We start from the raw sequence: 12,514 nt of genomic DNA, 5'->3' as shown, positions 1-12,514 counted from the left end.
TGAATGTGTTCCAGGGTTGTGTGACTTCTGAATTGTGAAAGATAAAAGCTTTCCCTAAAGATATATTCTGTCCTGTTCAGTCACTCTTTTCATGGAAAGGCAGTTTTTGGTTTTCCTATGGCCAAGTTCAGGGATTTGCTGGCCTGGTGTATAAGTCAAGTGATTATGGAGCAGGTGTGTGATCCATCATTCATGTGGGATGCCAGAGAATTCCAATGAAAACAGAAATGGGAACTGAAATTGCTGATGTTAGCTTTTTTTTAGTTTTCTTATTAATTGTATGACATCAAATACAGAACAACAAACAATAAACAAATCATATCTACCCCCCACCCTTTACCCATCTATATGCATCAGTCTTTTTATACATGAAGAAAAAGTGTCACACGGAATATATTAAGAAAATATGACTAATCTATATAGCCTTATATAAAGAGAATAATAACTTTACAGCTAATCCCATAAACATAAGAATATACTGAACAAATGTATTTTATGTCTGTTAGTTTTGAAATAGTTAGTAAGAGGACTCCACGTTACATAATAGTCCAATGCATCTACTGTCCATTTAGCAAGCTTTGTATTAAAAATCAATTTCTCAGCTAACATGATATTCCAAAGTCTGGAAAGCAAATTTCCAAAAGACAGTTTATCCGCTAACTTCCAGTTCCTTGAGATTTCCATGTGAGCAGCCAACAGCATAAAAGAAATAACAGATTTGCTTGTGCAATCTTCATTAGCCCCTTCCCAAATATTAAGAAGGGCCAGTTGTGGGCTAAACTGTACATATTGCTTCATGCCAACTACTATTTCATGAAATAGCATCTTCCAATACACAGAAATGTTACCTTATTTGTCCCAGGTGTGGAGCAGAAATCAATCCAGAAAATACAATCAGCATTCACTGTTGTTGATTACAATCCACAAACAATATGTAATTGATTACATTCCCTCCCCCTATTTGCATTGTGTTTCCTTTGCATTGAAATGAATAGGGTGGAATAACGTAATGACAATATAACTTATGTAATTTACATAATTTATTAGGTAATTACATAAATGTAACTTATGTAAGTTATGTAATTTCACAACAGCGGGCAGTGAGACGAATTATGTAGTTTTTGGCAGAAGATGAACTGTAGTGGAACGGAAACAGTGCTGCATGCAACAAATACAGGGTGAAACAGAAAACGATAACTTCTTGTGTTGCTATCATCCACCAGGCCCATAACATGATGTGTGATAGGGCACTCCATATGGATGATGATGCACACAGTTCTTCACCCTTAAAAACTGGATGATTATGCATATGGGCTTCCATATGGAGTGCTCATGTGAAATCTTATGAAATGTCCATGGTGGAGGGACAGGACATGTGCCCGTTCTTCCACAACTCAGTTGCAGCTGCAAACTTGTAGATGTCTCAGTCAGTGCTGTGTGTCAGTATTCTTTCTATGTGGGTATGATTAATGTGTAACATCATCTACTGTATATATTTTCTTATGTGTTCCATTTAAAAAGGAAATAAAATCTGAGATCATACTATCTGAAGATACACCTCATATCAATTATTACTATTTAAGACCATTTTCTAAGTGCTTAATTTTTAAAATCTCTAAGTGGTGTACAGTAAAACTCTAATGGACAAGAAATATGTCAGTATAAACCACTAAAACAATTGGGCTATAGGACAGGGTCCAGCTTTAGTGATCAGGGAAAGCCTGGGAAAAGAGGTACATCTTCAAAAGACACCTCAAAGCAAGGAACTTATGGTGCTTCCCATATGGCAGGGGGAAGAGCATTCCAAAGAAAAGGGGCAACAGCAGAAAATGCCCTGATTGGGTTACTGCAATGTGATAGTCCATCATGCATGGTGCTACAAATAGGAGCTCCCCAGATGATCTCAGTGACCCACCAGGTGTGTATGGGTTAAGTGGTCTTCTGGGTAGCCAGGTCCCAAGTTGTTCAGGGTTTATACGCAATATATTTACGTTATTTACCACAACGTGCCTGTACCTCTAAAATGCTTTGAGGCACTAAGAGGATGAAGCTGTTGTGCCTTCTGTTCTCTTCCTCTACCAGTCCTTTCTCACTTCTAATTCAGTATCCCCAGAGCCCCTCCTCATAGCAGGTGTGAGAGGAAGTTGGACTGAAGGAGAACAGGATTGCTGGGTGCTGGCTGAAGCTACAATCTTCTCTACACAGTACACTTACCTGTATTGTTTATTTCTTTGCTTAACTCATATCCCATCCTTCCTCCCAGAAGAAGGCCAACAGGGCTTACATGTGAGTAAACACATGTACTGTCAAATCATTTAAAGGTATAAGTACCTTACTATCCTATGTGCAGATAAGCTTAGGGTAATTTATAAGACATGCATAAACCTCCCTTCCTACGTACACAGATGTATTCATAGACAAGGAAAGCAAAACGTCTAAACACAACACCCCAGATGCGCCTGAAATATCCATCAAAAAAGCAATTGTATTAATTTTTTAAGTACAAGGACTTCAGCATAATAAGGCTTCAGTTTAAGATGGTGGGATTCACTTGCCATATCTCTCTCTTCCATCAGTTTAAACAGGATGTGGATCTGTCCGTCCATTACATTCCTGACTCTAGATTGTTTAGTCTCTGAACAAAATGGTTTTTTTTTAAAAAAAAAATGAAGAGAAGAATTTAACGATGGCAAATATGAAAGTAGTATTACATCAAAAATAATCTATAGTTTTCAATTGAGCCTCTGGGTGTCGCTGTTCACCAATCTGGCCAAGGAACACGCTCAAGAGTTCCAGCCAACCCACCAGCAATTCTCTAATATATAAACAGAAATATCTGCATGATCATACTTGCAGAGACATTGCAGGTAGTGTAACAGAAACATCTTTAAGTAAATAAATAGACAGCATTACTTTCATACTCAAAACATCTCTGAGAGAGAGCCAGTACATTTATCCTGTTGCAAGAAAATGGAAGAAAATCAGAAGCTGTGGAGCTGTAAAGAGAGAATCTTGCTACAATGCCTCATATTGGTGTTCATTTGGGAGACAGTTTCTGCACAAATTCATTATTCCATTTCTGAGGAGATGGAGAAAGGCTGCTTTGTGGGGAATATTGCAGTGGATCTAGGAATGGATGGAAATAATCTTTCAGATCGTGAACTCCGGATTCTTACCAGGACAGGTATGATTCAGTATTTTACTCTGAACTACAACAGTGGTCATTTACAAACCACTGAGAGAATTGACAGAGAGGAAATCTGTGGAAGGGCAGAGAAGTGTAACTTAAATTTTCAGGTTATTGTTGAGAGTAAAAGAAAACTTTATGGAGTTGAAGTGGAAATTACTGATATAAATGATAATGCTCCCCACTTTCCTCCTGGAGAACTAGAGGTGAAAATTAATGAAATATCTATGCAAGGAACTCGGTTTCCTCTGCCTGAAGCTAATGATCCAGATCTGGGGATAAACTCTGTACAGAGTTATCAACTCACAGGCAGTAGCCATTTTTCTCTGGATGTGCAAAGAGGAGAAAATGGTGCCAGACACGCTGTGCTGGTGCTGGAAAAATCACTGGACAGGGAGGAGCAATCAGTTTATGATCTGATCCTCACAGCTATGGATGGGGGTGATCCCATCAGGTCTGGCACTGCTCAAGTTCAAATCATTGTTTTAGATGCAAATGACAATGCACCTGTTTTTAGCCAACCAGTCTATGAAATCAGCATTCAGGAGAACATTCCTAAAGGGTCCATTATATGTACAGTCAGAGCGACTGATCTGGATGAAGGAATCAATGGAGAAGTGAAATACTCCTTCAAGAAAACCACAAAAAAGGATTCACACATGTTTCTTTTAAATTCAACAACTGGCATAATAACACTCATGGGGAAGTTTAACTTTGAGGCATCATCCTTCTATGAATTTGAGGTACAAGCTGAAGACTATGGAGGACTGTTTGATAGGGCCAAAGTTGAGATTGTGGTCACAGATTTGAATGACAATGCTCCAGAATTAACAGTGACCTTTCTTACCAGCACTATTTATGAAAACTCATCAACTGGAACAGTTATTGCTATTATAAATGTAGAGGATCAAGATTCTGGAATCAACAGTGAGGTCACATGCTCAATTCCTAGAAGCCTCCCTTTTCGGCTGATACAATCCATAGATAATTTTTACAGTTTGGTGACAGATGGTCCCCTTGACAGGGAACAAGTTTCAAACTACAATATCACTATCACAGTAACTGACCATGGAATCCCTCCACTTTCTACAGCCACTGTAATAGCACTGCACATTTTAGACACAAATGACAACCCACCTCACTTTGCAGAATCAGATTACACATTATTTTTTATGGAAAATAACCACAGAGGAGCCTCCATCTTTTCCCTAAGTGCAAATGATCCAGACTGGGAAGACAACTCCAGAATAACTTATTCAATCACGGAGAGTCAAATGACTGGCTTCCCTCTCTCTTCATACCTCTCCATTAATTCTGAGACTGGGGTTGTCTATGCTTTAAGCTCCTTTGATTATGAAGAGTTTCGGGAGATTCGGTTCCATGTAAAGGCTCAGGATGGCGGCTCCCCACCACTCAGCTCCAATGTCTCAGTGACCCTCTTCATCCTGGATCAGAATGACAATGCTCCAGAAATCCTGTACCCCTCCCCTCCCACCGATGGCTCCACAGGAATAGAGCTGGCCCCTCACTCCTCTGAGCCAGGCTACCTGGTCACCAAGGTGGTGGCAGTGGATGCGGACTCTGGGCAGAATGCCTGGCTCTCCTACCAGCTGATCAAGGCCACAGAGCCCGGGCTCTTCACTCTGGGGCTCCACACCGGAGAGATCAGGACAGCCCGTTTCTTTCTGGAGAAAGATGCTCTTAAGCAAAGCTTGGTGGTTTTAGTGAAGGACAATGGGCAGCCACCTCTCTCGGCCTCAGTCACGGTCACTGTGGTGCTGGCTGACACCATCCCTGCAATCCTCTCCGATCTGAGCAGCGTCTCAGCTCCTGTTGATTCCCAGTCAGATCTTACTTTCTACCTGGTCATTGCAGTGGCCTTTGTCTCCTGCTTGTTCTTCACCTTCCTTCTTGTGTTATTAGCAATTAGAGTTCAGAGATGGAGAAATTCACACTCTGCAACTGAGAAGTTCAGTGGTGTTCCAGTTTCACAGTTTGTGGGTATTGATGGAGTCCGAGCATTTCTTCACTCTTATTGCCATGAGATTTCTCTTACCACAGATTCTAGGAAAAGCCATTTTAAAACTTGCAAAGCAAATTATTCCAATAGTTTGACCAATCAACAGACTTATGAAGTAAATGATCCTATCCTTGCTAATGAGGATTTAAATTTGAACAATGGAGATGAAATCAGAGACCAGGTGAGCTAACTTCTTCTTCTTTTTGTATCTGTACTTATAAATCTGGACAGAGAATTTCTCATTTTCTCTTTTCAAAAAGAAGAGAAATACTGGATTTGATTTTATTTCATGTATAGCCGATATCTTATTTATTGCAGGAAAATTCCTTTCAGTTTCCGTCCATGTCTTCTTAAATCCCTGGGACTTACATGACAGGAAGCATTTCATATTTGAAATTTATTGTGGTTTGGCTCTGTCCAGGACATTTGAAGTACTGCTTTTTCCTGCGCAAACCAGCCTGCCCACTAAATTTGTCATCATAGGCCTTGCTCTGTGCCCTGCTGTAATTGAAAGCCTGATCGCCTGGGACACAGGACCGGTCCTTCTACGTCAGGGGTGGGTGGCAAGGAGGGAAAAGGAGGGGAGAAGAGCTGTAGCGGACGGTGGGGTGAAGCAGGAGGGGCGGCACTGCTCATCTGCCTTTTGAACACCGAACATCACTGCCGGTTCCTGAGAGAAAGGGGCGGCGCGGGGCGGGCATGGCAGAAGGAGTGTTGGATTGGCTGTGCTGCCGTGTTTTCACTGCCCCTCACTCCCCACGCCTTGCCTCTCTCCTTATCAGGGACCAGCAGGGTTGCTGCAGGTGAGCAGTGCTGCCCCTCCTGCTTTGCCTCACTGATTACTGGGAATGAGGGTGGCAGAAAAGAAAGATGAGAAAGGGCTGGCCCTCTCACATTTTCCCTGGCACCGCCTCTCTCTCTCTCACTCTCTGACTATGCCCACATTTGGTTCCCACCCTGCCCACAGCTGGCTTTGGCCTTGCCCAGCCTCAGCATACAGTCCCTGGGAGATTATGCCTGAGGGAATATGGCCCTCAGCACAAAACAGGCTCCCAACCTATTCTACACAGACGTGGGATTTCTTCCCTTGGGAAGCCTGATTGGCCCCCTCACGCCACTAACAGACAGGCTGTTATGACCTTTATGTGCTATTACACATCCAGCTACTTGATTGTTTTGATTTATGTGGTGAGCTACCTTGAGGGTCTTTGGACTAAAAGATGAGAAAAACATATTTTGAATTAATAAATCAATTTTCCAGTGGTAAACAGATTCTGATTCTCTTTGCCAATCACAGCTTTTAAATATGTGACGTCTGTGCCTAGTTATGTGCAAGTAATAGGTGCTCACAGTAGCCCCTGGTATTAGACTGTCCCAGGGGATGGAAGGGAAAGTGCATCACTGTCTGCACAGTGAATGCTGATGAGAACTGCATGTACAAATGGCTACCATATCCTAACTGTATACACAGTTCCCAATCCCACACCAGGAGCCGTATGCCTCAGCTGCTAGAAGGCGGCATCCAGCTAGGTGATCCGTAAGTACAGACCCTGCATAGATCCCAGTCCAGCAAGGAGATTGACAGCGGAGCTCTCCTTCCAAGCATGACTCTACCTTATTGGACTGGAACATTAGTCATGTGGGTGGTGCATTCAGATTTAGACAGAGCGTTCAGCTAATCGTTCCATACAGAACAATGGTGTTGATATTTACTAATAACTCCACATCTTCAGGCCATAAGAATGGCAAGAAATCAAAACAATATTGACAATAGGACTGATGGAATGTCAGAAATGTATTTTGAATTTATTATTGCATCCAAGTCAGCATATATATAAGCAGTTCTGTCAGTGAGGTGCTTAATAAGCATGTACCCATGATTAATCTGAGAGTCCCCTTAATGCAAGTCTCACCACTCAAAACCTCTCAGCTGGATTTCTCTGTGCTTACACAACAGTGGCAGCAAAGAAATTTCTTGGTTCAAAACAAATTTCCATAGGTTAATTTACAGTTCTGACAAGCTGAAACTCTGGCAGGGAAGTGTACATTTTGAATGCACATATTTAAGTCCTTTCATTTCACATAATAAATACTTATATTTAAATACAATAAAATTTTCACATGTGCCAAAACATTTTAAAAGTGCAATCCTCTACATGTCTATTCAGATATAAGTCCAATTGACTTCAGTGGCAAGTAGGTATAGGACTTCAATGGGGGGGGGAGTAATAAAACCCTGCTAGCGAGGCTTGTAAAAGTTAATAAGCACAGATACTATGAAAATAGAAAATTAAAATGAATTAATAATATGAATCTTCTTGGGAAATACCACTGAAGAGCACCTGAAAAATGAAAGGGAGAATATTGAATAGTTCACTAAGGAATTAAGATACGCTATGTAAGAAAAGCATAGTGCAAGATATATCACCCAAAAGTTTCCCCAGTCCAGCATCTTTTTTGCAACAGTGGCTAGCCAGATCCCACAGGGAAGATTACAAACATGTAAGAAAAATGTAGAAGGAATATGTGTAGGAATAAAGAATCAAAGAGTTATGTGCTAAACTAAATTTGTTCATCTTCATTTTATTATGAAGACCAGAAATAAGGCCAGTAATAAACCCTACTGTACACCAAGATGTTAAATACAGAACAAAATACAAAATTTAAATTTCATAAAACAAGACCATAATTAGGTGCAGATCAACTTCGAATTACCACAAACCAGAATTCTGGCAGGGATATGGGTTTTCTGAATTATTAAAAGGTTCTCTTCAGTTGATAACTTAATGTGTTTATGTTCCATTGAAGACATCCTAAAATGCCATGATCATCTTCTGGTAACATTAATTTTTTTAAAAAAATAACAGATTGTACGAAATAGAAAACAAATCTGAATTCAATATATGAGACTAGTAATCATGCAATACTAAAGTGCATATGAAAAATTAGTGAGAGAATGTTGAGTCATTCTCCATAGATAGGGGGAAATAGATATATATAATTGTAAGGATATATATCAGCAAATACAGTTCCCCATATGGACTCAGAGTGTCACTGTTGGACAACATGGGAGCAGACAGGGATTAGCATTTGAGAAGCTCTTGCAGCAATCCCTTTCTCTTGTACTTCAGCTGAGGAGAAAGGAAAAGCTTTTATTTTAAAAGCTGCTCAAGAAAGGAAACCTCTCAGTTTCTCAAGGATCAGCTAATAAGAATAATATTTCTGCTATCTTACTTCAATCTTCTGGGAGTCTTGAAAATCAAAGTGGGTGGAGAAATCAGGAAAGTCAGTGGAAGTGATGGAAGTAAGGCATACAGAGAGAACAAGAGAAATCATCAGGAGGCAAGTACTGTTTCTGTTCATATTCTGGTCTGTGTTCTGCCGCCGGGTGGTGTCTGAGCACGTTCAGTATTCAGTTCCAGAGGAAACAGAAAAGGGCTCCTTTGTGGGGAACCTGGCTAAAGATTTGGGGTTGGATGTCAGAGAATTGGCAAAACGTAAGCTTGGTATTTCTTCAGAAAAGCAATACTTTGATCTGAATGAACAAAATGGCAACCTGTATGTGAATGAGAGGATAGACCGGGAAAAGATTTGTGGGGAATCATCCACTTGTGTCCTAAAATTAGAAGCTGTGGTACATCATCCTTTGAATATTTTCCACATAAGTATTTTCATCCAGGACATTAATGACAATGTCCCACGTTTCCAGAATGAAAATATTGATCTTAAATTGAGTGAGTCTAGTCTGCCAGGAGCTCGATTTGCTCTTGGAAATGCTGAAGATGAGGACATTGGAATGAACTCCCTCCAGAATTATATTTTGAGCTCAACTCCATATTTCAAGCTAGAAATTCAAGACAGCAATGATGGTGGCAAATATGCAGAATTAATATTGCAGAAACAACTGGACAGGGAAAAGGAACACAGGCACCACATGGTCCTTACAGCCATGGACGGTGGAGAACCTCCAAAAACAGGAACAGCCAACATATTGGTTATAGTTATTGATAGTAATGACAATGCACCTATTTTTACCCAGATAATCTACAAGGTAAGCCTGAAGGAGAATGCACCCATGGGGACTTCTGTGCTTCATGTTAAAGCATCTGACAGTGATGAAGGGTCAAATGCTGAGATCACTTATACTTTCAGCAAAATCCAAGATAATGCTCAGCAGAAATTTAAACTGGATCCAAGAGATGGAACAATTACACTCACAGAAAGAGTTGATTTTGAAGAGAGAGAAAAATATGTGATGATAATACAGGCAAGTGATGGAGGAGGATTGGTGGCACATTGCAATGTGGAGATTGAGGTTCTTGATGAGAATGACAATGCTCCAGATGTGATCCTTACTTCTGTATCCAGCCCAGTTCCCGAAGATATTACACCTGGAGCTGTGATTGCTCTCATTAAAGTTCAGGACAAAGATTCTGGAGATAATGGTGAAGTCACCTGCTATTTGAGAGACCTTGTACCTTTCCTGATAGTGTCATCTTCGGATAATTACTTCAAGCTCCTCATAGATGGTTCCCTTGACAGAGAAAGGACTCCAGAGTATAATATTACAATCACAGCAACAGACAAAGGCACACCTCTAATCTCCACACACAAAACTATCTCAATACAGATCTCAGATATCAATGATAACCCTCCAGCTTTTGAAAAATCCTCTTACACTGCCTATATTCCAGAGAACAACCCATCTGGAGCTTCCATTTTCCATGTCACGGCCTCTGACCCAGATCTGGATCGCAATGCCCAAATCATTTACTCCATCCTTAATAGCAACGTTAAGGACCTGCCTCTCTCCTCCTTCGTCTCCATTAACTCTGAGACTGGAATCATCTATGCTCAATGCTCCTTTGACTATGAGCAATTCAGGGAGTTTCAGATTCAAGTGAAGGCCCAAGATGGAGGCTCCCCACCACTTAATAACAGTGCCATAGTGAGGGTGTGTGTTTTGGATAGAAATGATAACACTCCCCAGATCCTGTACCCTTCACAAGGAACTGAGGCCTCATCTTTCTTTGAGATGGTGCCTCGGTCAGCTGAGCCAGGTTATCTGGTGACAAAGGTGGTGGCAGTGGACTCTGATTCTGGTCACAATGCCTGGCTCTCCTTCCATCTCCTTCAGGCCACAGAGCCCTCGCTCTTCACCATTGGCTCCCACACAGGAGAGGTACAAACAGCCCGAGCATTACTGGAGAGAGATGCTGTCAAGCAGAAACTGGTCATCATGGTGAAGGATAACGGACATCCTCCTCTCTCAGCCACCACGACTCTGAACCTGGTGTTTGCTGAGAACTTCCAGGAGGCTCTTCCAGAAATGAACTCCCAACCGAATGACTCTGAGTATCAGTCAGATCTACAGTTTTATTTGGTATTAGCCTTGGCTTTGCTATCCTTTCTCTTCCTGGTGACGGTGACATTGACCATTATGATGAAACTTCAAAGGTCGAGGAACCCTACTTTCCTTCAGTGCTTTATACCTGATTCCCATTCGAAAGCTGGTGCCATTTTCCCACCAAATTATGAGGATGGGACTTTGCCTTATTCCTACCAGGTCTGTCTGTCCTCTGAATCCAGGAGAAATGAGTTGACATTCCTGCAGCCCAATGTCCAAATAGCGGAGAATATCCTTTGCAATGGCAAATCTGACATTTCTTTAATGGTCAGTGGAGGTAGTCATTTGAATTCTGAAAAGAAGAATGAAGGCATGGTGAGTTTCATTTCATTCTCTTTATAGAGGAATCTGGCATAATATCACTTGTAAGTAGTAGGTGTTACCAACTGTTAAGTCAGAGAATCATTTTGCATTGCTCAGCCGCTGTGACCAGTGAAGTAAGTAGAGGGTAGTACCAAGCCACTACTCCTGCATATCAAGCAAATGGGATGGCCTTTCCAGTAGCTGTTGAGGGGTGTATTGCAGAGCCTCTGTCAGAATTACAGTATATAGGTGCACACACTGAATTGCCTACTTGAGGGTGCACTGCGGAGATCACTTATTTTATTTTGCAGTATATGAAACTGAATATGTAGCTATTTTAATATATTGGGTTGTATTCCACTAAGTCCTACTCAGAGTAGACCCATTGAGATGAATGACTCTTGAGTTAGTCGTTTCTATTAACTTCAGTGGGTCTGCTATGAGTAATACTAGCAATAGATACCACCCTCTGTCTTTTAAGAATTTTACAAGAAGAAATACCAAAAAGTCTTTGTATTCTTCAAAAAAAATTGGCAAATTTCTTAGTAATGGGTACAGTTTTTAATTATTCAACTGAATATTAGGGGAGTTTGTGGGGATTTTTTCAGGTGTTGGATTCTTGCATGAAAGTAAATGCAAGATTATTCACGACTAAAACTTTGAGAATAATCTGGTTAGCATTTGGCTTATCAGTGCAGCTTGGGACTTGGGTCTGATGACAGAAGCTCACTGTATGACATGGCAGAGTGGGGATGAGAGCTATCAGTGTACAATCACTTCTCAGGTCCCGTGACTTCACGCTGGTTGCAGAATGAAAAAGTCTAATATACAGCCTATGGCTAATGAATGACAAGAGTGGGGAGCCTCTCTATCTTGCTATGTTTTACAGAGTGAGAGATTCTACAAAAGATTAACTAAGCGCTCCTAAATTCTAAATATTTTACCTCATCTTTCCAAAACAACTTAGGACAAGGTTATTTGACAGAGTGCTGGTTCACATATCAGCCTGCCTGTTCACTAAGATCTTCAGAGGAGGCCCTCCTGCTGGTGTCATGACCTGTGTCAGCCCATGTTATGGCAACCATGAAGAGGGCATTCTCTGTCGTGGTGCCAGCATTATGGAACAGTCTCCCCTCTGTGCTGTGTTTTCACCATCAATTACAGACATATCTATGTGCCCAAGCATTTGCTTGCCATTGATGTTCACCTCAATTATGTTCCTGACTGTTGTATTATATACTGTATCTATTATTACATATTTATTGAATTGAATTGGAGTTTATATGGTCTTATATTGATGTTGTACACCGCCTAGGTACTCTGAGTGTGTGTGTGTGTGTGGAGTGGGTATACAACAACAACAATAATAAGTTAATATTGTCCACCTCCAAAAACACAAGTCCTAGGATGATAGAACATAGGTAATGAGCAATGTGGTCCCCAGATTGACCCATACTTTGAACATGACAGCAAAACCTCTTTTCCCCAGGTCCTGTATTCCCTTATATAGTACTGATGTCCAGTGTGGATACAGTCCCAAAGTACTGGCATTCCTTCTCTGAACACTTAAACAGCATAGAGCATTTGCAGTATATGA

The 12,514-nt window shown here is 41.0% G+C and overlaps 1 protein-coding gene across 3 annotated transcripts in view; it reads left to right on the top strand.

Moving 5' to 3' along the window:
• The window catches only part of LOC133364983 (protocadherin gamma-C3-like), a 303,611-nt gene that overhangs the window by 6,238 nt on the left and 284,859 nt on the right, over window positions 1-12,514 (top strand). Inside the window, exon 1 of one of the 3 annotated variants that reach the window (XM_061586231.1) lies at window positions 2,971-5,388. The exons of 1 other annotated variant lie outside the window; for it this stretch is intronic. In XM_061586231.1, the coding sequence (XP_061442215.1) occupies window positions 2,971-5,388 (2,418 nt within the window). Of the gene's footprint in view, window positions 1-2,970; window positions 5,389-8,306; window positions 10,930-12,514 lie in introns of those variants that run through there. One more of the 3 variants, XM_061586176.1, reaches the window with a different exon arrangement.

The sequence above is a fragment of the Rhineura floridana genome, chromosome 1 (genome assembly GCF_030035675.1).
Source record: "Rhineura floridana isolate rRhiFlo1 chromosome 1, rRhiFlo1.hap2, whole genome shotgun sequence".
In the NCBI taxonomy this organism is placed as follows: Eukaryota; Metazoa; Chordata; class Lepidosauria; order Squamata; family Rhineuridae; genus Rhineura; species Rhineura floridana.
This window is presented reverse-complemented; position numbering and strand designations above follow the sequence as displayed.